The sequence below is a fragment of the Glycine soja genome, chromosome 15 (genome assembly GCF_004193775.1).
Source record: "Glycine soja cultivar W05 chromosome 15, ASM419377v2, whole genome shotgun sequence".
NCBI lineage: Eukaryota > Viridiplantae > Streptophyta > Magnoliopsida > Fabales > Fabaceae > Glycine > Glycine soja.
In genome coordinates, this window is record NC_041016.1 from 11,902,248 (window position 1) to 11,927,072 (window position 24,825).

General features: G+C 30.6%; 3 protein-coding genes and 1 non-coding gene across 4 annotated transcripts; 2 read left to right on the top strand and 2 right to left on the bottom strand.

The window, feature by feature from the left end:
• The first annotated feature begins 438 nt into the window (after nucleotides 1-438).
• Nucleotides 439-4,215, top strand: LOC114387122. Its single transcript, XM_028347253.1, has 4 exons — nucleotides 439-580; nucleotides 671-885; nucleotides 2,348-2,573; nucleotides 3,848-4,215. The coding sequence occupies exons 1-4, from the start codon at nucleotides 499-501 to the stop codon at nucleotides 3,973-3,975; spliced, it is 651 nt and encodes a 216-aa protein (XP_028203054.1). The 5' UTR covers nucleotides 439-498; the 3' UTR covers nucleotides 3,976-4,215.
• A 1,941-nt stretch (nucleotides 4,216-6,156) lies between these two features.
• Nucleotides 6,157-6,228, bottom strand: TRNAP-UGG. Its single transcript has one exon. It is a non-coding gene; the product is annotated as a tRNA-Pro (tRNA).
• A 6,269-nt stretch (nucleotides 6,229-12,497) lies between these two features.
• On the top strand, nucleotides 12,498-16,959 carry LOC114387769 (transcription repressor MYB6-like). Its single transcript, XM_028347968.1, has 3 exons — nucleotides 12,498-12,707; nucleotides 12,802-12,931; nucleotides 15,981-16,959. The coding sequence occupies exons 1-3, from the start codon at nucleotides 12,575-12,577 to the stop codon at nucleotides 16,708-16,710; spliced, it is 993 nt and encodes a 330-aa protein (XP_028203769.1). The 5' UTR covers nucleotides 12,498-12,574; the 3' UTR covers nucleotides 16,711-16,959.
• Nucleotides 16,960-18,212: 1,253 nt separating this feature from the next.
• Nucleotides 18,213-23,574, bottom strand: LOC114386502. Its single transcript, XM_028346517.1, has 6 exons — nucleotides 23,314-23,574; nucleotides 22,052-22,285; nucleotides 21,864-21,925; nucleotides 19,937-21,769; nucleotides 19,134-19,257; nucleotides 18,213-19,036 (listed from the first exon to the last, which is right to left on the bottom strand). The coding sequence occupies exons 2-6, from the start codon at nucleotides 22,170-22,172 to the stop codon at nucleotides 18,372-18,374; spliced, it is 2,805 nt and encodes a 934-aa protein (XP_028202318.1). The 5' UTR covers nucleotides 22,173-22,285; nucleotides 23,314-23,574; the 3' UTR covers nucleotides 18,213-18,371.
• Nucleotides 23,575-24,825: the final 1,251 nt, after the last annotated feature.

Here is a 24,825-nt window from a genome sequence, read left to right on the forward strand (position 1 = left end):
TTACTACACAAACAATTTTAGGTTTGATTTTATGTGAGTAAAAACAGAGAAAATTGAAGTTGGTGGCTTGCACTTCAACTGCTGCCCTGTCCTTATTTTTCTAGTCTTGTCTTCCATAAATTTTAATCGTGACTAGCAGCAAACCTTTTGACTAATTTCCCCTTCTAATGAAATTCACCCAACATTTACACCCATTAATGTGTGCCTCATTCATTTCACTTAATTATGCTGAGCCGTTTATCTCGTTGGAGGTTAATTCTGATTAGAAAAACACATGCAAGAAAAAGGAATGTTCATGCACACCCTCACTAATAAAGAAAAAAGTGAATGGTAGTGGTTGGTAATGTTCGTTTGGAATTGGAATTTAGCAACTAATTAACTATTTCTTGTAGCATAGCGCAAAAAAGGGTAACGTTGCATACTTGCTTTGCTATATAACGTGCTCCAATTCAACTTTTTTTTAATGTGAAAAATTTAGATAATTAAGCTTGGAGAATAATGGCATTCTTCCAAGTGAGTGTCAGGCGTTGGATTTTAACCTTTGCTATCCTTTACGTTTGTGTATTTGGGAAAAACTTTGGTATGTTATTATTAACCAGAATAGATTAAACTTTATTTTATTTTTTTTTTATTTTTTGAGTGTCTCCTATTATGCTATAAAATTTGATAGGAAATGCTGATGAGGATGAGTCCGAGGCACAGACAGGTGGTGGTGGGTACGGTGGTGTGGGAGGTGGTTTTGGTGGTGCTGGGGCCGGAGTTGTTGGTGGTGGTGGTGGATTTGGAGCCGGTGGTGGTGGTTTTGGAGCCGGTGGTGGTGGGGTTGGTAGTGGTGACCCTGCTCAAATTGTCTCCAAAGCCTTGCTCTGTTTCAATGATAAGAATGTGAGTGCCCAAACTGATTTTTATGTTTACTGCTTTTCAAGGAGGTTTCAAGTGTTTAAGTGAATGCAAGCCCAGAGAGTAATTAAGACAAAAATATGAATTTTCTTTTACTGCTCAAATATTTTGTTTTTAAACTTCCATTTATATACTCATTTTTTTCCTTACTATTTTTCCTCTTCTTTTTATTACATCTATCACTTTTTTTGAAAAGGTAAAAAAAATCATTTTTCTTAAAACAATATCTATGCAAAAGATACTAGTAAAACACTCTTTTGGAACACTTTCTTTTCTCGTATTTGACTGATGTTATGCAAGAAATAGAAGTGATAGAATCTTTTGGAACATTCTCTTTGTTTGTTGTATGACTAAAATTTATTGAAAATTATAAAATTTATTGGTTTCATTTCTTAATCAAAGAGCTCCATTCTTAATTTTGTAATATTTAATAAATTTTAACCAATACAAAAAATGTTAAGAGAATAAAAATATATTACTAACACTTCTAAAGTCCGTGAGAATTTAGTTCTAATTAATCTTCTCATGACACTTAATTTTATATTATTAATTATTTATTGTAAATTAAAAAAATTAAATTTATATCATACAGAGATAATTGACATGCAATTATACAAAACTATCTAATAATTTCTCTTTCTCATATATATAAATTTTACAGGTTGCCAACTTTTGTTTCCAATTTATTACCTTACATCTTTATTTTGTATTGCTAATCCCCTTAAATTTGGGCTAAAGTAAAAAAATGTTATAATCATCATTAAAGTTGTAGCTAATAAGCTTAAAATAATAGCTAAATTGAGAGTTTAACACTTTTCACGTTAACTTAAACTTGGGGAAGTTGGGCCTAGTGCCCTGTTGAATTTGAAAGAAAAAATAAACATGGGGGACTTTATACAGTAATACAGAAAAGAAGTATAGATGAATAAATTGGAAAAATTCAAAGCTATAAAGAATAAATTAAAGTAATTTATTCTTAAAACTTCGAATTTAACACGTTCAGTAAGGCTAAGTATAAACAGAGGATGATTTACTAAAACTGTTTTTCGAGTACAACAGCGACAGGATATGGTGCGAATTAGTCTATTTTTTATCTTCCCAAAAAATAACAGTTTCTGGTAAGATTAAGAACTTTTTCATTTTCTTTATATTTCTCATTTCTGTCTGTTTATTCAATGAGACTAATTCATCATCCTCTCGTAGCAGACGCAGTGACAGTAAGTTGGGTATAGTGATTAGTGACAGCAACTTACCGATTTGAGTTGGTTAATTTCTTCTATTATTTCTTTAAGAAAAAAACAGATATTCTACTCCATTATTCATGCTGTGTTATGTGTTTTTACCTTTATATAACTTTGTCATATATGTATAATCTTGTATATTTATATATGTGTGCAACATAGGTTAAAATATTTCTCAGAGTTTGTTTATTTTGGTGGGGTTTCAGATTTATCGCAGCTGCGAAGAGACGTGTAGATTGAACGAGAATGGAAACCTGAATGTGCCTGTAGAGAAAACTGATACATTCTGCCAAGGACCATGTTTGTCAGAGACAAACTTGGTCCTCAATTGCCTGGACAACGTTTTCAGCAACTTCATATTTTACAACAGGGCAACCATACAAGACATCAGAGAAACAATTGAAGCTGGATGTGGCTATGGCCGTCAAAGAGGTATCGTTCGTGGTTTTATTGCATACTATAATTAATTGAAGACTAAAACAACTTTATTTTAGGCTTAATATGTTTGTATGTTCATGCAAGCTAGTATCGGCATGTAAATTTTTTGGGATCAAACTCCTTTTGAATTGCACGTACAGTTTACTTTATAGAGTAATTTATAGAGTAATACACTTAATCAAATGATTTAAGATTTGAAATCTAACATTAGATATTAGATATGATAAATTTTATTAAAAGAAAAATGTTCACCTTCCGTGCATTCACCATATTTAATGAAAATTAATCATTATTTTTATGTGTAATTACTTCATATTAATACGATCTCTAAATAATTATTTTTACTTTATAGAATAAAAGGAGTATTTTTAATTATTGAAAAAAATTGACAATTTTATGTATATGCTTATGATAAGTCAGGGATATGTATGTTAAAATATGAACACCTAATTTCTTCATCAATCATTGAGATTAGTTATTTACTCTTATATTTTTTTGAAAGTTTTGAAAATAGTTCATATTACCATTTCGTTATAACATCACATGCATCTAAATATATTATATATTATGTCACAATGATCTATGACTATGACATCTAATGATAAAAAGTCATTTTCAAAATAATAAATTTTTAGACTCAAAATCAACAATTTTATTTAAAAGAATTAAAATCAAAATTTATAATTTTTATAGGTCAAATTATTTATTTTATCCTTTATCTTATTTTTATGGTTTAGTTTGATTTTTTATATTTTAAAAAGTTCAATTTAATCTTTTATCTTATTTTTTTGTTCAGTTTAATTCTTTATCTTTTAAAATATTTATTTTGATCATTTATCTTTTTTTTCAGTTTAATCTTTCAATCCATTTAAGATTAATGTCGTTAATCATTTAAGAATGAACTTTTTTTGTTAAAAATAAGGTGGAGGGGAAGGGAAGAAAACCAAATAAAAAAATGATTTTTAAACTATTAACATAGTTAATTTTAAATAGATTGAAGGACCAAACTGAAAAAAAAAATAAAATAAAGGATCAAACTGAACCAAAAAAAGATAAATGACTAAATATTTTTTTAAAAAAGATGAAAGACTAAACTGAAAAAAAAATATATACAATCAAATTAAACTTTTTAAAAGATAAAGAATTAAACTGGGAAAAAAAGATATAGAACTAAATAGGTTATTTAGCTCTTTTTTATGAAGAAAAAAAATATTAAAATTTTTATTTTATTCTTGTAATCTATTGATAAATGGGGAGGATGCATGCAGGAAACTTCAATGTGGCTGAGCACATTCAGAGAGAAGAAAGCAAAGCCCCAAAGGCTACTAGCCATGTTGTAATGGGACTTGCTATTGTCATGATGGGACGCGCTCTATTGCCTCTGAATTTTACATGATATTACGTTGATAATAATTATTTATGCATGCTCATCAGTTTCATGTGTACTTATTTACTGATATGTTCATATGTAGCTGCTTATAGAAGGGAAAATATTTTAGGTTATGGAGTTGTATTATACTAGCTTTTCCCTTGGTCGTATATATAAGTTATAGATGTGTGGAACACATTACAGATAAATAAATTTTGTAGTATATGGGCATATATTAAACAAAGAACTACCCCAGTTTTAGTTTAACTAGTTACGCACTTTCACCTAATTCTTTGACATCTGCACAAGCCGTCCTATTTTGATGACTTGGTTTGAATAGCTTCAATCAGTGTTACAAGTTATAGTAGCTTTTACAGAGCTACGATTCAAAACCAAACTCGGATCAAAATCGTGCATTTACAAGCGTAGGAGAGTAAAATTGTAAGTAAACTTCTAAATCTTTTATTTCTTTTAGACAAATAATCTGTTAGTGTAAGGTTCTTGTTAATTAGTATTCTTAAGGCATTAAATGAAAAATTAAAAGAAAAAAGTATTTATTATGAATATATATAAAAAAAGGTCAGTTGTGCATTTCAATAAACAAATTTCTTCTTTTAATTCCTTAATTAATAATCTAAAGACACTCATTAGTATTTGTCTTAGTCTAATAACTCTAAGCTTTCTTAAATAAACATAACTTAATAGAAAAATTAAAGAAATTAAATAATAATAATAATAATAAAGAAAGAAAATGTAGCAGTGAGGAGCTACTACGAACGCGCGCATTAAGGTTTTTAGAATGTTTATGACTGCGATACAACTGAAATTATGGTCGTATCGATCATATTTATCTACAATTTCTTATAATATAAAAAAAAAACCCACCATAATCGTGACGTCAACTGTATAATAAAACCTTACCAACAAGAACTATTTTCACCGCATTTCTGCTTAAAACATTTACCGATGATGTTTTATTCTCTTTTCAATGTGTTACTTAAGATTCTACCAAATAGGCAAATACTGTCTGTGTATAACAGATAAATATTTCCTTTATGCATGAGAGTGTTAATAGTTGTATGGGCATACAAATGGTCATAAAGTGTAATGTTGGGCCACTCAGTAGGAGTCCTGGTCCGTCTATTTGGGCCTCCTGTGTCTCATTGGTCTATGGGTGTTACTTTGGGAACAACAATTTTGCTAGGACACCCAGCTTCCTAGGTGAAAGGACTAAAATGTCCTTCACCCTATTAATATAAATACAACTATAGTGTATGTCCGTGCGATTCCTCCGCAATGCTTCTTCTTCCTTCATGTCGTGCTTCTTCCTCCTCATGGTGGTCTCTTTCATTCTTCTTCTTCATCGTTCTCCTTCACGCACGTTTTGGTTGCGGTTCTTCTTCTTCCTCCATTCCCGCGCGACTGTGGTTCTTTTTCTTTCCTTCTTCTTCCTCCACGCTGTTGTGGTTCTTCTTCTTCCTCTTCCTTGTGTCGTTTCACTCCGTTGGTGCTTCTTCTTCCTTCGTGGGTACTAGATGTTGTTGATATTGGTTTGATGCTTTGTTTGAAGCAATGTCGCAAACAAAAATGACATTTTTTTGGAAAAATCCTATATGGATTGTCAATCCGTATGACCCATACAGATTCGTATGATTTTTTTTTTGTTGAATAATTTTTTTTTTCAATTTTTTTCTTTTAAATTTTTTTTAAAACTTTGTGTTTATATTGTAAATATATATTTATCAATTATTATTTAAATTGTTTCGCAATGCAATATTGTTTTGTAGTGTTAGTGAAATTTTATAATTTTTTCTGATTTATATTTTAAGTATTGATTTTATTTATAAAAAAAATATATTAGTTAATACTAAGATTAGATTACATTAGATTGTTAAAATTAAGATTAGATTGGTGAAACAATTAATTTTCAATATTTTTATATTATATTTGTTTAACTTTTAAAAACAGTTGAAACAAATATTTAAAAGATGTTGAATTTATTACTTATGAAAAATATTGAAATCATAAATAAAAATAATTTAAATTTGTTAGTTACAAAAAATAATTAAACAAAAATTTTAAATAATTAAAATTTGTTATAAAAATATTAAAACATAATTTTTAATTGTACAATAAATCTGTTAGTTATAAAAGACAAGAAAAAAAATAACATAATTTATACCCCATACTGGGGGTGCATGCATAAGTGGGGCATTCCGAGAATCGAACTCGGGACCTCTCGCACCCAAAGCGAGAATCATACCACTAGACCAAATGCCCATTATTATTATGCAGCATAGCTAAGGGTTTGGTTAGTTATCATTTGGTGGTTGTTATCTTAAGAGAGGCTTTATTATCCGAACAAAAATCTGGACCAAATGGAGGGTGTATAAAACAAATGAAAGTTGAAGAAATTGTTGAAATTTGAGAAGGCTGCGAAGCGCAAAGCCCTATAAGATGCTCTATTTCGTTTTTAGTAGTTTTTTGTCTTCAAACATAATTAGACCAGGGTTGTTGCTTATCAAGGATTGCATTTTATTATCTATTGAAAATCCAAGGTAAGTAATGTCTTCGAATAGAACTCAATTACTCCTTAATTAGTTTCTAAAAAAATAACTCCTGAGAAGATTAAGTGGAGGTAAAGCTTTAAAAAATTCGCATATTTATTGATAACAAATTCAGAAACCTAAAAGAAAAACAACAACGTGAAAATACTAAGCAAGAGTAATGACAAATCTGACTTGTAAACATTTAATTTTAGAGACACCTTTTTTTTAACCTCATTATCTCTTTAATTGGTTATGTATTCATAGTCTACCAAATTAATTATTAACAGGTAGTTGATGCAAGTAGTATTAAATTTGATTCCTTTAAACTTGATAAGTACTTTGTGTTAATCACATGATAAAATATCAAAATACTTCTTGTGATTTTTGTGGGACTTTTTTTATGCTAAACAGGAACTAGAACTGAAATAACCTCAACCGACAACTTTTTTAACTTTCTATGGACAAGGCCTAAAATATTAATCGACATTACATATTTATGTCACTGTATCCTTTTGGTCCATCCGTCAGCGGCAAAACAACTCAATTGCACCCAACAGCTTCTTGTGTCCATATTTCTCAACATCAATTGCTTGCATGATTTTTGTATACATTGTTAGTTAATAACCAACTTGATTGGAAAGCCAAAAATTATTCAAGATTTATGTCTTATCGTACATTTCAAGCCACAAAATTCAAACTTAAGGAACGAATCAAATAGAAAAATTGGGAGGCACCCATGCATATTCCAATGGCTCCCCATATTGCTGGCTATATCCCTCTTGTTCCACGCACTTGCCTGGACGTGTTTCTCCTTAATTAAAAAGGTTCTGGGTAGGTGCTTTTAAAACATTGGTTAAAAAATTGAAAAGAACAAATATTTATTGTAGGTTAAAAATTATAGAAGAATGTAAAAAAAATACAATTTTGTGTATGCTAATTAAAAAAAAAATCTTTGAATTTCTTAACCAATATTTAAGAGTACTCATTATCATTTACCAATTTAAAATCATGTATTCATTCACTACCACCTTTTACTTTGGCCAAAGAAAACATGCATTCCTAACGGCAACTACTACAACAGAATGACATTAATTAAAATAAGAGTCATATTAATTAGTGTCTTTAAACATTAGTTAAGAAATTAAAAAAAGTATTTAATATGAAAATTATAAAAAAAAATATAAAAAAAGTCATAGACAATACAATTTTATGCGTTTCAATAAAATTATTTTTTCTTCATTTTTTTAACCAATACCCTAATGCACAAGTTAATATTTACCTTAAAAATAATATGGCCGCTGAAAAATGTTATGGAAAGAAAACGTTCGGCACAGCTATTACTACATATTGGTACTAATTAAGTGCTACAAGGCTAGGAATGATGCCCGTGCCGGGGCGTGCGAGTACTCACCCGCTCCGTGGTGGGGTATTTTTTGTTCTCTCTCACGCAGTTTTACATTAAAAAATATTAAAAATTATTAAAAAACTATAATTTTTTATCTCAATTTTTCAACAATAATAAACTTAAGATTTAATTTTAAGTTTAAAACATGACTAAAAATATCAAAACAAATCAATAATAATAGTAATAAAATCACACAAACATAAAAACATTCAAGAAATATTCAAGTACACATTAATGTTATAGTATTACACAATAAAAATAATAAAACTAGTATAACATTACAAGTCTTCATACAATAAAATATCTTCAACATCAAATCTACATAAACATATAAATATGTGTTTAGAAAATATAACAAGTCTTACAATGAAGGCTTCCATGAGTTCATAGCTGAAATGAACGATGAAACGAACGATGAAGAAGAAATAGTGAAACAAACGGTGAAGAAGCGGAAAAGTGAAGTGTGAAACTGTGAAACGAACGATGAAGAAGGAACAAAGGTGAAGAAAGAAGTTAAGGAACGGAATATTTGATGCAGCATTTTAGGGTTTGGATAATGTTTGTGTCTTTGTGACTTGTGAGATATTACTTATATATATGATAATTTTATTTTGTATTTGTAAAATATTATATTAATCCTTATATTTATGTTATATATATTATAAATTATAAGAATATATAAATAAAATTTTATATATGCGAGAATATGAGAACCGGGCGACGGAAAACATAATCATCGTCCCCGTCCTTAAATTAACTTTAAGGGATTTTTTATTTCTATTCATGTTCCCACGGGAAATTTTTTCCCAAGGCCAACCCATGAGGGATCCTCAAGTTGCAACAAGAATTACCATGTCTATACAAGACCACGGGAAATCTTGTTGGTACCCATAACAGACGGTGTACACTCTCAATGATCTTTTAGCAGCTCTGAGCCAGTTAGCTAGCACAGCCATATCTCTCACCTTATGTATTGGTTATCGTCAATATGACATGTGAACCTATTAAATGCTTTGCGAAATGAAGGGTCATATTGATGTTGACAAATTAATTCACTACTCTAACTAACTAGATAACTTATACATGAGTCAATTAAAATTACATTAAATTCCTTTATGAGTAGAGAGTACACGTAGGGCGAAAAAAATTATCATGTCTTTAACCTTTACCGTTACGTGCAAATGGGGATGCTAGGAAGGTTAGGTCATATGGTATTATGCCATAAAATAAAGAATAGCGACTTGACAATTCCTATTTATTTCCATATTTGACAACTCAAGAGTTCTTAGATAGCTGAAAAGTCAACAATTATTATTTATTTCCATAACTGACAACTTGTACGTGTAGGATCCCTTTTCAATTTTCCATAATCGACAACTAGAGACAATTCTTATTCCTTTTTTCAGATGTTCTCATACTTATAATTTAACGTGGTTCAATTCAATATGTATATATTTATAAATGAGAAAGTATGTTATGAAAAACATTAGTATAATACTTTATACGGTTCTAAATATTCCTTTAGTAATTTTCTTTTTTATTTCATTTCAATAACATATATCATATCTCATTCCAAATATTTATAACTCCTAATAATTAATTGAATTCCACACTCTTATGGAAAGCATTATCTTAATTTTTCCAAAAATATGTTAAATTAAAGTTTTTTTTTTATTTGAAAAACTTTATCTATCATATCATGATATATATTGATTAAAACTCAGAAGTGAAAAGAAAAAAATATCAATAAAATAAGAGGCTAACCATAATTTTTTTACTGCAGTTAACTATCATTTTTTAAAATGAGTTTAGTGGATATATAAATTGTGAGTGTAAAAGATTTTGCACTACCAACCAATTAAAAATTAATTTTATTGTGACTTTTAAGATAATTATTTCAAAATTTAACAACTTCATCATATATAATAATTTATAATAAAATCATGGTGCAAAAAATTTTACATTATACACATTCTTTTTTCTCTTTTAAAACACAAACAATGTGTCAGTCATTAGTTGTGTTGGACATACTAAAAGGAAAACATTCATATATTTTTTTAGAGATTTTATAAAGTATTTACAATCTATAATTGCCTAAATGAATTGTTTATCATAAATTTATGGGTCTTATATATAATGCTACATAAATTTAAGAATTTTATATTAAAATTTACTCAAATACTAAAGTTGTTAGAATAAGTATTTAACTTGACTTATATTAAATTTTGAATTGAATTTGTTTTTAATAATCAATTAAGCAATGAATGCTTATATAGATAATTCATTTAAGTAACACACTCTCAAGTCATCAACTCCAAATAGAAAAATTCGTTAAGCAATGATGCTTAACTTTAAGCAACTCATTTAAGTATCAATGTTGGAGATGGTTTAACATTTTAAAAAACTATACTCCTGTAAAAATATATAGAAAAAAAAAGTTTATTGGGAAAACTATAATTTCACACCGATTTTAAAAAAAGAAAATATAAATGATTAGAACCTATAGAAACTCATAATATTATTATTGTATTTTAGATTAATTTGAAGTACCTTAAAAAATCTTTTATTTTTTTAATTTCCCTTTGTGATTTTCTTTTCATTATGTGTCAAACATATATTAATATTAATAATTATTTACATTATATCATTCATATCTCATTCATTATATTTGTCATTATATAATATAAAATATAACAATTGTTGATTCGAGTGAAATTAGATTTAAATTTTTTAAGTAATGTTTTTAGTCAAGGTAGATTAGAAAATATTATTATAAGGAGAGATGACACTGTAGGTGATTAGTTGACTTCCCAATAAATATTAGTCATTCACAACCAATAAATATTCTCTATTAATGTTATAGTGAAAAAAAATATCATTCAATTAAATCTTTCTTTTTTTTCTTTTTTTATTTCAACTCCTATATAATTTCAACACATGCATATATTTATTGCAAAATTTAAAAATAACATTAATATCTTGTGGAGCTTGGTTAATTGTTTTCTTGCCATAATTTGGCCAACCTGGAAAAGCTCAAGGTCAGACTAAGGGTGGCTAACATCTAAATACTACATTTTATGACTGGTACGTACGTGCAGCAATCGAGTGTATGGATGGGTAGGCTGCTATGTGAGGATATGATGAGAAATATTGAATGCTGGATTTTTCTGATAATTTCTGTTCCTATACGTATTTGTTAAGATTAATTATAATATTCTTAATTTGTACTATTTCTTAATAAAAATTATTCATTTCTAATAAAAAAAAACAGAAAAAGTATGGAAATGTTTTAGTCCTTCAACATATAGAATAATTTTATAGGTAAAAAAATTTTAAAAAGTAGAAATAATTATTTATTTTTTCAATGTAGAATTAGAATTGATTTTTAAAAAAATTGAATTTAATCCAAACACACTATAAAAATTATTAGTTGGAAGTTGTAGGTAGCTATGACATCTTTTTTATGTATTTTAGGTGATTTGTTTGGCTTCTGAACATATTTCCAAACTCGTTTAGTCTCTCTAGAATAAAAATAAACATTATATACTAGTCTCACTTAATATTTATAACTGTCAAAATCAACTTGGTTGAGTTCTAATTAAGAAGAATATTTTTAACTTAACTTTGATTAGAGTTTTTTTTCATCTACAACCTTGGTTAGAGTATATTCAATTCAATCCCAATGAAAATATCTATAATTCAGCCTTAATCATATTTTTAATTTTGTTTGAGCCAAAGTATTTAAAAAATAGGTCAAATTATTTATATTTAAGGTCTATCTACCAATCCAAGCTCACTTGAAAAGTTTGTATTGACTTCCTAAATTTTAATTTTTAAAAGTTGGATTGTCCTAAGGATTTTCAAATTATTTATATTTAAGGTCTATCTACCAATCCAAGCTCACTTGAAAAGTTTGTATTGACTTCCTAAATTTTAATTTTTAAAAGTTGGATTGTCCTAAGGACTTTTGGGCCCTATGGACAGTTTATAGCCATTTGGTCCTATCGTCATTTTGGTCCTAGTTCACGTGTAAGGATAGAAAAACAACAAATGCTTGTGAAAGAACAATAATATATTTGACCACCTTTTAATTTTAACCACTTTATTAATATATCTCATTTTTTATCTTTTTCTTTCAATCAAATTATATCCCTTATTATACTTATATTTATTTTCTCTTTTTTAGTTCTATTATATTCCTAGATGTAAAATAGATATTTGGATGTACGCATATATTTATCCTTTCTGAAAGTAGGTTTGATGTGGGTCGTGAAAACATATATTCCCAATTTATTGCTCCGACATTACAGCAGGATCAAAGAGAACATACATTACTACTACTATATCCTACACAATGATATTTATCTTGTGGTCGCCACCCTCGTAATTAGTTATAATGGTAACTCTGAAAAAAAGGGAAAAAGCAGTGTACTTTAACCTGCTACAAAGTGCAACTTTTCACTGAAGGGTTCTGATCCACCATTAATTACCAGAACTGCTCTTTAACTCACTACACATGTCCTTGTTCCCATTTCCTTTATATACTACTACAGTGTTGCATCCCTTCCCACATCCATTCAATAGTAGTAGTAGTGAGTAATCTATGTCTCAGTGTGTGAGAGTTAGTACTTTGTGAGTGTTTGTGTTTCATAAAAAAAAAAAAAAAATCTAAATGGGTAGATCTCCTTGCTGTGAGAAAGTGGGGTTGAAGAAAGGAAGATGGACTGCAGAAGAGGATAAAATCTTGACCGATTACATTCAAGAAAATGGTGAAGGCTCGTGGAAAACCTTGCCTAAGAATGCAGGTATATACACATTGTAAAATTTTGTACTTGCGATTTAATTAATGATTTCATGTTGTGTTTGTGTTTATTTGTTTGAATTTTTTTAAAAATGAAGGTTTGTTGAGGTGTGGGAAGAGTTGCCGACTGAGATGGATCAACTATTTGAGAGCTGACGTGAAGAGAGGTAACATCACTCCTGAGGAAGAAGAGATCATTGTCAAGTTGCATGCTGTTCTTGGTAATAGGTGATGCTTTGCACGCTCATATCAAATGCCTTTACTTAATAACTTTATAGTTTATACTACTATAGTACTATATAATTTCTGAAAACCAAACGCTAGATTTTTTTTTCTAAAAAAATTGTTCCCTAGAAAGGCGTAGTAATTAACCTACCGAGACAATTGGAATCCAAGATTGAATGGTAACTGACTTACAATTAGACCATACCGATTGAATTCGATGGATACAAAAACATTCAACAAAACCCATTAAGACATCTTTTAAAAATAAAATTGTAAGGTTAATTAGTACAAGTGTTAAAACAATCAGCCTAACAATGCATCCGACTTAAAATCAAAACATTGGCGATAAAAGAATGGACTAGGGAATTGCTTCTTATACGCACAAATAAAGACTAAGAATAATTTATAAATACTCTTATACCTTAAGTTAATAAAGTGTTTTATAAGGACAAACTATAAGGCCTACATGAAAGAACAAATTATGCTTCATCTTACATTAGCAATTGACTAAAAGAATACGACAACGATTGTTTGAGGTCACTCTCGTCTCCAAGACAAAACTAACGAGACAGAAAGAGAAAGATAGATATACTTTTCCAACATTAAACCTGCGAGGGAATGTTGGTTTCACTGTACCCTTCTTCAATTCCTCACGAACCATACGGGTTCTGTGAGCGAACGAACACTCACCTTAATGGAGCGTGACATTAATTATGAAATGATGTATCTCAAGAAAAAGTTAAAAAAAATATCAAAGGAATTATGGCCTGGTCAGAGGGAGTGTTCCATAGCATTGCCAAGCAATAATTCTAAATTACTATAAGAAAATTTTGTTGATAAGTAAATAAAAATATTGAATTTATTAATAAAAGATATTGAAAGAAGATATAATACTACTGCTTCAGAAAGATATCAACCATGCAAGTCACTTTTAAAAAAAATGGTTTATAATATACATGAAAAGAAATAAGTATTTTGAAAACATAACGAAAATAAGGTGAAGCATATAATGAAAGCAACAACATGACTAACTTTTCTCTTCTTTATTTTTTTTGACTGGGAATGACTAACTTTTTTTTATAACAATAACAATATGGTCTTCATCAAATTTAAAACATAATTTAACATTATTTATAACTTTAGTTGTGTTTAATTTAATTTTATATGATATACTAGTTTTAGAAACGACCAAGAAGGCAGGTGTTAGGTAGATCCAAGTTACACTCACACGACCAAGGTGGACCTATTCACTGCATCTGATACAGCTTCAACTACTGTACCAAATTCTTAGGAATGGGTTAATTGTATGCATTTATTTGCCTTAGATATTTCCTCCTTTGCAGTAAAAAAAGAAGATATATATTTCCTCTTTCTTTATCACAACAATTACTATTTTAATGTTGTAGTATATTTTAAATTATTTATTATTTAAAAATTGAAAAATTAATAATAATTTTTAACTTTGTTTTTTATATTTTTATTAATCAAAATAAGATAGAATATTAGTAAAGTAGTATTTTATTTATATGTGATTATATTTTAAAAAATGAAGATACTTAATATCTATTTCCAGTTTTATAAAAAAATTATAATTATTTAAAACAATAAATAGTTACAAATATCGGAATATGGACTTTTCACGTTATTTTTGCTTTACATCTTTTTCCCAATATAAACTTTTGCATAGGTTTATACTTACAACTGAAAGAAATTAGTGATGGATTTTTAGACGGACTGATTTTATTAAATGTTTTTTACTCAAGTTTACATTTTGTAGATTTCGTAGAAACGTGTTTTTCTCTTGATTTTAGAAAAGTTAAAATTAACAAAATCAAACATATTTTTAATCCAAAATTTAATGATTAATGCGCTGTACAATAAACCTTGCGTTTTTTTTAAAAAAAAAGAAAAAAGAAAGAAAGCTTAAGTATCAAAGAAGTTATTTGTACTTTACCCAAATTAATTGGAAAGAATATTTTGCAAATAATTACATGCTGGCTGTCTCTATGATCATACTTAAGTATGTAAGTAAGGGTCACTAGACAGAGTTAGGTATCAGGAAAGCTTGGCCCATTTAGGTTTGGTTTGTATGAGTAACTTAGTTAGCAAGGCCACATTACGGAGTTAGGTATAAGGGCAAATATGATACATTTAGGTTTGGTTTGTATTGAGTTAGGTATAAGGGCAAACATGATCCATTTAGGTTTGGTTTGTATTGTTTACGGGAATTGTTATTTGCATTCCTTACCTTTTTTCTTTTTTCCTCTTCATACACCAATTTTTTACTTTTATTATATTTTCAAAATATTCCTATTCTGATTATCCTGTTTTAACATGTCCACCATAAAAACAAATTCGCTTGTCAATCATGAAGAGAGAGCAGTTAACCTGGTTTGGACAGATTGTCCCACCTACTGGTTGTGGGCTAAAACCTCTGGCCCAACTCATTTTGGAGTGAGCTAGCATATTAGCCTATATAAAAAAGATAAAGTTGAAGCTATTTATTTCTAACATTAACTCAAATTGATAAATTTAATTAAAAGACATAAAGTATATTATTAACCTAGCCTAAATTTGAATATAAATATTATGATTAGTGGAATTGGTATTAACAATAATAATATATATGTATTTTGTAAAATACTAAAAACTTAAAAAAATAAATTGATACTAATCATATTAACTCTGTTTTTTCTAGCATTAAACATTTTTTTTCTTTAGCAAGTGACTTTTAAAATAACTTAAGTTAATAATATATTTTATTTTTAAAAAGAAATAATGTTGACCTCAGGAGGAGACAACCTGTTCTGACTAACTAATAGTTCACTAAATTAGCAATTAGATGTGTTCACTGAATTAGCAGTTAGATGTGTCAAGTTGAGTTGAGCCGGTGGGTTGAAACACCTAATCCACATAACCAATTTTAATCGATTAATTTGTGTGTGTATGTGGGTGTGATCCACATTTTCAAAATCCATTTAACTTTGGAGTTCTAGTGGTGATTTTTCTTCTTTTTTTCATGTGAACTTACAAAAACGTTTGGTTGTTGTAGGTGGTCTGTGATAGCTGGACGTTTACCGGGACGAACAGACAATGAGATAAAGAACTATTGGAACTCTCACCTTAGGAGAAAGATCTATTGCTTCATGAGATCTCTAAATGAGTCTCTTCCACCCACTGACATGGCTGCTGTAAACTCTGCCACATCCAAGAGAAGAGTTCGCGGTTCAAGAAACAAGCCAGCCACAGAAGAAGAAAAGAACATGGCTTTGAGCCAAAACTCCTTTGAGTCAATGCCTAGTTGCAACAGAGAAGAAGGTGAAGAAATTTCCATGATGGATGCTTGTTATGAAATGGAGAGCATTACAATTAGTAGCACATTTGCATCATGCCCCAGCCTTGAAGCCAGCTTGGGACCATATCATCATTGGTCTGATGATGAAATCATGAAACTTAGTAACATGTTTGAAAATGGGGTGCTTGTGAATCCAAGTGGTAATAATGTAACCCTTAAGGATGAGCCTAATGGAATTGAATGTGGCCAGATGAATGTGGATATAATGGGAACAGATCAAAGCAAGAATAATGCATCAAATGGGGATAGTGGAGAATGGTACCCCAATTGTTCATCAGTGAATTCTGCTATTGATTATCAGTGGTCTGATTGGGACATGGGAGGAAGTGTTCAATCCAATAATCAGTGGAACCTTTGTGATGACCAAGTGATGAATTGCTTGTGGAGTACTGGCATTGGTGAAATAAATTATGGTTTTCATCCATAATCCTAATCAGTGCACAAAACTGTTGGAAATTAAGTTGTTTATATATAGTATGTAACTCGATTTTATAATAGCTTCATGAGATTAGGGTGGGGGCAGTTTAAATAGAAGTGAAAGGGGGTTAGTTGATTTTTTAGTGAACTATGCAATTTGCAAGATGTCATATATATGATTAAAATCTATGTTGTTGTACTGAAAATAAATAATAAAAGTGTATCAATATATATGATGTACTAAAATAAAACTAGTTATTTGAAACTATGGTAGTAACATTTATTTGTATTCCTTATATATTGGAGAATTGTTTATTTTTGTAATGCTGCTCTGATTTTTAAATGCACTTGCATTAATTTTTAGGGTAAATATTTAATAAAAAAATAAATGTCAAGAAACCTTTGCTTTTCTGAATGTCGAAGATTTATTCTTTTCCATGGCTTCTATTCCCATCTTCCGAAAAATAGAAAGCCTTTCTTTACTAATTGGCTCCAGTTTTAACGTTTAAATCACTGTCCTAATCAACACAATTAACACAGTTATAGCCTCTGCTTGGAAAAGCTCAACTCCAAAGTCTATTAACTCTAAAACTCTTCCAACATTGACACTCCAAAGTCGTATGTTGGCAAGTCCGATCAACTTTACCAAAATAAATAGGCCTATTTTATAAACACAAAATTAATTTTTTTGTCACACACGCTTTAATATACAGTACTAATTCCGTTTTATATAGTTATTAAAAAAATTTATCCCTTAATTTCATTTCATCTCTATTGTGCATTGATGATTTTTTGACTAAAATATCATAAATTATCTCTTTCTCTCTCCTATGAGGATTGAAAAAGATAAATAATTTTTTAATAAAGTTAAGAATATATTTGAAAAAATATTATAAATTTAATGTTAATAATTAAGTTAACTAACTTTTTTAATAAACACAAATTATTCAATTATGTCTTATAATTAGGAAAAGACGAAATATAATTTATGATTTAGATTAATTTTAGTGCATTTTAATTGTTTTTAACTATTTAAAATTAATTTTATCAATATTAATTGCACTCAATTTTAAAAGGAAAAAATATATTTGTATCTGATCCTTATACTTTTGATTAAACTTAATTTTAGTTACTATGCTTTCAAATTGATATCAACTTTTAGAAAAAATTATTTCCATCCATCCAATGTGATTTTGCAACCAACGGAGTAGGTGGAGAGAGACAAAAATCACATTTTAAAAAGTTTATAGATTGATTTCATCAATTTGAAAGTACAAAAATCAAAAATAAGTTTAACCGAAAATATATAAACTAAAAACTTATTTTTCTTATTTAAAAATATACAGACATGCTAAGGCTAAGATTAGTTTAAATTTACAGGAAAAGGTTCACTTAATTGGTGATTATTAACCAACTATAATAAATAGCTGAATTACCGCACAATTGTGCCCAATGGCAGAGTGGTACTATGTTGTATCAAGCAAAAATGTAGGTGATATTTAACAAGACAACTTTATCAAGTCATTCATATATGCCAAGGGGAAAGCAGCAGCTTCTATCACCCAAAAGAAACTACTAAAAAAGACTTGATAATGCCTACTTCTTTAATTAATCAATAAGAAGATAATTCTTCATAATTAATCAGCCGCAAAAAATCAATCATTAAGGTGTTTACAATTGCAACATTTCAGTCACAACATCATCAACCAAAGAATTAAATATTTGGTCCACAACCTCTGATCCGAGTTCAGAAGCATCAACCTCATACTCTAGCCATCTTCTATATTGGCTGCTCATGTCCTTGTCCACAAGCTCATCTACCATTGAGTCTCCCATTCCACTCCAATCTGAGATCTCCTTGTACACATCTTCTGCCAACCATTCTTTTCTTTTCACCATTTCAAACCCTTTGATCCACATTTTGTATCCTCCCCCTACATAACGCCTGCATCTCAAATCCAGACATTCACTCACACAATCAAATGTAACTTTCCTTGCCATCCTAGATTCGTCACCGCGCTTAAACCCTCCCTTGCACCCTTCCAACTGTTTGAATAGATGAGGGTTTATAACCTCGCTAGCTTGGCCAAGGGAAAAGTCTATATACATCAACTCAACATTACACACTATATCTTTCACGTAGTCCAACTCCCATGTGCTTGACCTTCCAAACCTCGTGACAGAACATGTACTTGTGCGCTTCCTCATCGGGTTCCCAGCTGATGTGGAAGAAGCTGAATCAGATAACTCAGTATCAGATTCACAAGGATAGAACTTCCGTGAAAAATTCAAACCATGAACTTCGTGAGCTTGAACAGATGAGCTTAACTTGCTTCCTGAAAGTAGATAAAGTATTAGCACTCATGTGTCATGAAATAACTAATTTCAAAATAAGGAATTAGATGCCCACATTGAGGCATAAAACAAAACTACCTTCTGTACTAGTAATATCTGTGCTCAATGAAGATTCACAGCTTTCCATTGAAAAAGAAGGCTCAAGAACAGAGATTGGACTTGGGTGTCGGCAATTGAGTAACTGTGATTCCATCTCATCAATCTGTAAACAACATGAGTTAATAACCTACTCAACATGGAAGAAAACCATTAGGAATATGCCATCAATTAGTGAGAGGTTGGTTGATTATTCTATAAAATTGGTACTTTCAATGGTATTGTTACAACCTATACTTTTAATCACATTTTATTTTAGTTACCCAAAGTTGGTTTTGCATTAACTGCATAATAAAAGTTAGTCGTTTATACATGATTTAACCACTTGTTCAATCAGATGTGGTTCACTAAACTCAAATGTGGTTCAAGTTAAACATGAAATAAATACAGCCTAAAAGTGCTGCTTCATAGAGAACCAGCTGCAACATAAAACTACAGAGAAATAGTAGAGAACAGGTAAGAGCCTGACTGACCATTGCAAGCAGACAAAGCACCAAAGATGACTTATGCATTAAGCCAAGAAATAATCTAAGGAAACGACTGCTCATTTCACTTGATTCACACATGACTTCATTTCTCCAGGAAAAACTAAGTTAATTACAGGTAGAACTTACTTTGAAAATTGGTTTTCTTGGGAAACAGACAATGAATCTGTTTCTTTTGTTTTCTTTTATAAGGATGATTTTCAACACGAAATAAACAAGCCTAACTTTCCATTTAGCATGCTTGACTGATAAATACTGAGCAATAAAATAGGCAACAAGAATTACAAGAATGTCACATACCCATGAGTTATGCTTCAATGACAGTTCAGGAGGACCAGTGAAGAAGATGTTTGAATCATAGTTACTGCTTAACTTGTCTGAAAATAACACACCTTGGTCTTTTTTCTGTTGCAACCTCGGATTGAGATTAACTACATTATGGCTGGTTACTTGATCATCTGAAATTGGTGCAGTAATGGCAGGTTGCCTCACTTTAGAAGAGTCATGACAAGTGGTTTCCATATTAGTCAATTCCCTCAACTTCTGTTCCAAAAGGATACCTAAGGCATCACCGCCACCAATTATATTGTATCCTATTGGAGACTTTGTATTGTCTGGGTCGAGTAACACTCTTTTAATGCGTTGATCCAAGGAAAGGCCATTAGTATTCTGGCCAGCTTGTCCAGATGTCTCAAAACCTGGATTGCTTCTTGTTAATGGTGTGGTAAATGTGAAGGAAACTACATCCATGTCTTTCTTTTTGACTTCTTCAGTCCAACTATTTTGCTTATTACTCACTAGGTTAGACTTAGCAGGCTTCTGCATTTTTTCAATGAACAAATTATCCACAACCCTATCATTCCAGTCCTTGTCTGTAGACCTTTTCTTTCTAGGAAAACTGTTTGTGCTGGTATACAAGACCTCCTTTTCACTATCTGTCACCTCCATGGCTGACTTTCTGGATCCAACTTTAGGTTTTGCATTGGATTTATTACTAGAGCTTCTATGGCGTCCATAAGAGGAATCCCCAGTCAGAACTTTCCTACTGTTTGAATTGGTAACCAATGGCTTTGATGGTAATTTGTCTTTGTCAATTGAATAATTCTGTTTCAGATTATTCTGTCTAAGAGCACCAGAAGATTTCTTGTGTAAATTTTTCTGAACACTTGCCTTCATTGGTTGGTTGGATTTAACATCAGGATGCTCTTTCTGGCCTGTCAAACTTCTGCCCCCAGTCAAACTCAAACCTTCCCTTCTTTGAACATTCACTTTTGCTTGGATTGCAAGTGAAATGGACTTCCCCTTATTCTTCAAAGAAGAATCTTCTTCCTCGTTTGTAGGAGATTTGACGGATACAGATGTATCCGCAGATCCATTCCAGCTTCTGTTCAAAGACTGTCCCTTTAGATACTTGGCAGCATTTGACTCGACTGATCTTTGAGAAGATTCTGAGGTCCTGGTTGTTCTATGAGTAATTTCTCTTTTCTCTTTCAGATCTCGAGTTCTAGAGGTCATGGAAGATGGCCCAATTAGAGGTTCTTTTTGTGAAGCCTCCACCTTATCTTTAAGATCTCTAACTCTCAATGGTGTTGATGATGCTATCAGCGGTGTCTTGAACTTGGTACTAACTTGGGATCCAGGCTCAATAATTCTTGCCGCAGCCTCCATTATATAAGCCGCATTATTGGTAGGAACAAAGCCAGGATTCTTAATAGGGGACAAGAGTTTATGGTGTGTAACAGGAATTGATTTAGCTGATTTTGGAGGCAATACTTCAGTTTGGAACTTTTCAATTGGCCTGGTAATGGCCTTTTGCGGCTTTGGCTCCATGAAGTTCCTAGAAGAGCTCTCAACCTTTTCAAGCAGCTTTCCAGAATATGGGGTATGATGGTCATGCTGGTGACGAAGGTTTTTCTTGAAGTCATGAGAGTCTTGAAGGGATCGGGTATCAAAGTATGGGGTAGAATAAGGATCAGAAAAACTGGAAGTAGGCAAGGAATCTAAACCCATAAGCCTGGCAACAACACTAGGGGCTCTTGTTCCATATGCTTCATCATCAGTAACAGATGAAGCATAACTATGATCACAACTTCCTCTAACACTTGCCCCTACTCCAATTTCATCGTCATCAACCTAAAAGAATTAAACAAATAACAATCAAATTTCACAACATAAATACATATATAAAAACAATAGCTGAGATTGCAAGAGATGGCAATATCCCTACCAGATAGGAGGGCTGTGTCATTGCCACATTGTAATCGACTTTTCTTCCCTGTTTTAAAGACTCTGCAAATGATTTAGAAACAATTTACCAACAGCAGAACACAAAATGACTAGACCAATTAAATATGGTATCAGTGATGCAAAACAGTTGACAAGAGACATAAAACACAATGCATGTAGTAAATTTACCTGGTAAATCTGACTTGGCTGCAAATAATTTCTTACGGGATTTTGAGCTCCAATCAAACAACTGGAAAAAACCACCAGCATAACCTCCTCCACTTTTTGTTCCTTCTTTTTCAACTCCCATTTTCAAATCAGAATTCAGTCAACTTTCAAGACACAACAAGAACCTTATCCGACTAGGTGAGATCAGCTATATGGATCACACAACATCATTCGTCTTGGTTCAAGACAGTAAACCTTCATGACACATCAGGAAAAAAAATTGGCATGAAAGATTAACATCGCTAGTCAAATAAGAATTATATAAAGATTTACTCAAGCTAACTTGATCAAATTTTAAAGGAAAAAAGTATGATTCATATGGGAACATTAACATGGAACATAATAATTCACCAATAATTAACTGATGCAATCTAAACCAAAAACTCTTCAAATAAACACAATGACCAAAATTTCAATAGTATGGTTCTCTGTATCTCTAGATCTCCTCCTTTGAATGAAAGCAACAACCAGATACCAGTTCACCAGACCTAAAATCCACTTAATAGTTCATATTTTGCTTATATGTAAATCTCCTTTAAGAGAACCAATCAGACAATAAAGAGTCAAGTCTAGCCAGCTAAATAGTCTCACAATTTTCCCGATGTTACTAAACTTGAAAATAATCATATGCTGTGCAAATTAATAGCAAATAGACATTTTTAGCCTGTTACAACTAATCGAGTTAGAAAAAATCTAAAGATCCATTTTAAAAATTCCAGCCAGGACCAAATGTGTATATACTAATCCTAATGTAAAGGGGAGGAGAAGTGGGGTGAAAAATACAATGTTGACAATTATTTAAACAAGCAAAGGTTTTGCGGATCTTGAATGCCTTAGAAAGTCCAAGCCTATATAAAGTCTATTCATGGATTCAAACGTAAACAGAGACATGTACAAACTGTGCTTATAGACAGGCATTACTTCACACCCCAAATGAATCTGATTCAAACGTGTTTGTTTCCCATCTATGAAATGATTCTCATCAACCAAACAAGGAATCGAAAACCCCAGAAACACCAAATTCAGGCCATTCAAAGCATAAGAACTTAAACTGAATCCAAACGCTAAAAATAACACACATGATAGCAATAAGAATACCAATAGGGGGAAAAAAGAAAGTAGCCAAATTCAAATGCAACTCTGAAAGGAAGAAGCCAACGTCAAGAACCCATTAACGGAAATGAAGAAAAGATGCAAACTTTGGCATTGCAGCTAGGACTTACGTTGAGACAACGAGTTGGGTCAGCTAAGCATTTGAGTAGAGTGAAAGGGAAGAAGCAAGCACCCACCGAAAAAGCACTTTTTTTTTACACTGTGAAAGAAAGAGGCTTAGTTGAAGAAGCAATTGAATTGATAATCACAGTCACAGAGAAGGTGAAGCTAAACGGGAAAATTTTCGGGAATTGAGAGAGTGAGAGAGAGAGAGAAGGAGTGGAGTCAGAGAATAGAGAGAGAAAGACACAGTTTGAAGTGATAATAAATGGAGACAGAGAAGAGAATTTTCGTTGCATGAAGTAATTGAAAATTTTTGTAGTATTAAATTTTTTTATAAAAAATGATTATTTTGAATTTATGTTTGCATTATAAAAATGGGGGAGAGTTTATAACGTCTTTCTTGAGAGGGATGGGATTTCAAATTCCAAACGGGGAAAAAGGTGGTCCAAGGAGCTTGATAACGTCACTGGACCCATGTATTTCGAGGATTGGTTCACCTATTGTTGGATGACACGTGTTCCATTGTCCGTTTTGAATGCGACTTCCGAATAAGCTCACAATTCACAACAATAGTCCGAAATGGTAACCAGGCTCACAAAATAAAAAAAAAAACTTAAATATATTTTTTCCTTTAATCTCACAAATTATATTTGTTTTATTTTTTATCATTATTATTAGTCTTCATCAAAAAATTATGACATGAGAAATATAATGATAATGTCATCATATCACATCATTACTTGATAATGTTATTCTATTACTTAATACAAAATATCATATTATCATTAATTTACAAAAATTAAAATTAAAACAAACATAATTTTTATGGACAAAAATAAAAAATGACATATTTGCAAAGACAAAAAGATATTTAAGTCTTAAATTAAATATTAAAACAAAGACTTAAGTTAAATATTAAAATTCATACACTTAATAATGCGATACACTTAACATTAACAAGTTTTTGTAAATTCCTACTATCAAAAACAACTTATCACCATCATTTTATATTGTCAGCACCATTATTACTAACTTATGGTTACAGTCACCACCGTCATTATTATTATTGTTGTTATCACCATTCTAGTCATTATTACTATTATTATTGTCAATTCAGCCACAACTACTGCGGGTTTATTATTTATCTATCTTTATCCTAATGAGTCGTTTATCGAAGCGTTGCAATCGATGTTTGATCCCGAAGAGAGGGAAGAGATCTTTGGAAAGTGAATTTTTATGATTCAATAAAGAATCAAACCTATTTAAATAGGCATGCTATTCTATATTTTTGTGAACGAGACGCTTAACCTATAGTAACTGTGTAGGATATTTTAAAAAGGGTTGGTATTTTTATGGAACTTAGCTCGAATCAACAAACGAAATTCCATTAATGAAATAAACAAAGGGGATGTCCATGACTTGTATATAGATTTCTAAAACTTTTTTCTCTTTTACCGCTCGCTCTCTTGTTCTATTCATTATCACAACTACTAGCACCACTGTATTGATTGTTGTTACCA

Bases quoted from the DNA above. Each gene is read 5' to 3' on its own strand.
- LOC114386502 (XM_028346517.1), bottom strand. From the start codon at position 22,172: ATGGGAGTTGAAAAAGAAGGAACAAAAAGTGGAGGAGGTTATGCTGGT. The intron at 21,926-22,051 runs GTAAATTTACTA...AATCATTTGCAG, and splicing joins AGCCAAGTCAGATTTACCAG to AGTCTTTAAAACAGGGAAGA. The intron at 21,770-21,863 runs GTAGGGATATTG...TAATTCTTTTAG, and splicing joins TGACACAGCCCTCCTATCTG to GTTGATGACGATGAAATTGG.
- LOC114387122 (XM_028347253.1), top strand. From the start codon at position 499: ATGGCATTCTTCCAAGTGAGTGTCAGGCGTTGGATTTTAACCTTTGCT. The intron at 886-2,347 runs GTGAGTGCCCAA...GTGGGGTTTCAG, and splicing joins TCTGTTTCAATGATAAGAAT to ATTTATCGCAGCTGCGAAGA. The intron at 2,574-3,847 runs GTATCGTTCGTG...GGATGCATGCAG, and splicing joins TGGCTATGGCCGTCAAAGAG to GAAACTTCAATGTGGCTGAG.
- LOC114387769 (XM_028347968.1), top strand. From the start codon at position 12,575: ATGGGTAGATCTCCTTGCTGTGAGAAAGTGGGGTTGAAGAAAGGAAGA. The intron at 12,708-12,801 runs GTATATACACAT...TTAAAAATGAAG, and splicing joins AACCTTGCCTAAGAATGCAG to GTTTGTTGAGGTGTGGGAAG. The intron at 12,932-15,980 runs GTGATGCTTTGC...TGGTTGTTGTAG, and splicing joins CATGCTGTTCTTGGTAATAG to GTGGTCTGTGATAGCTGGAC.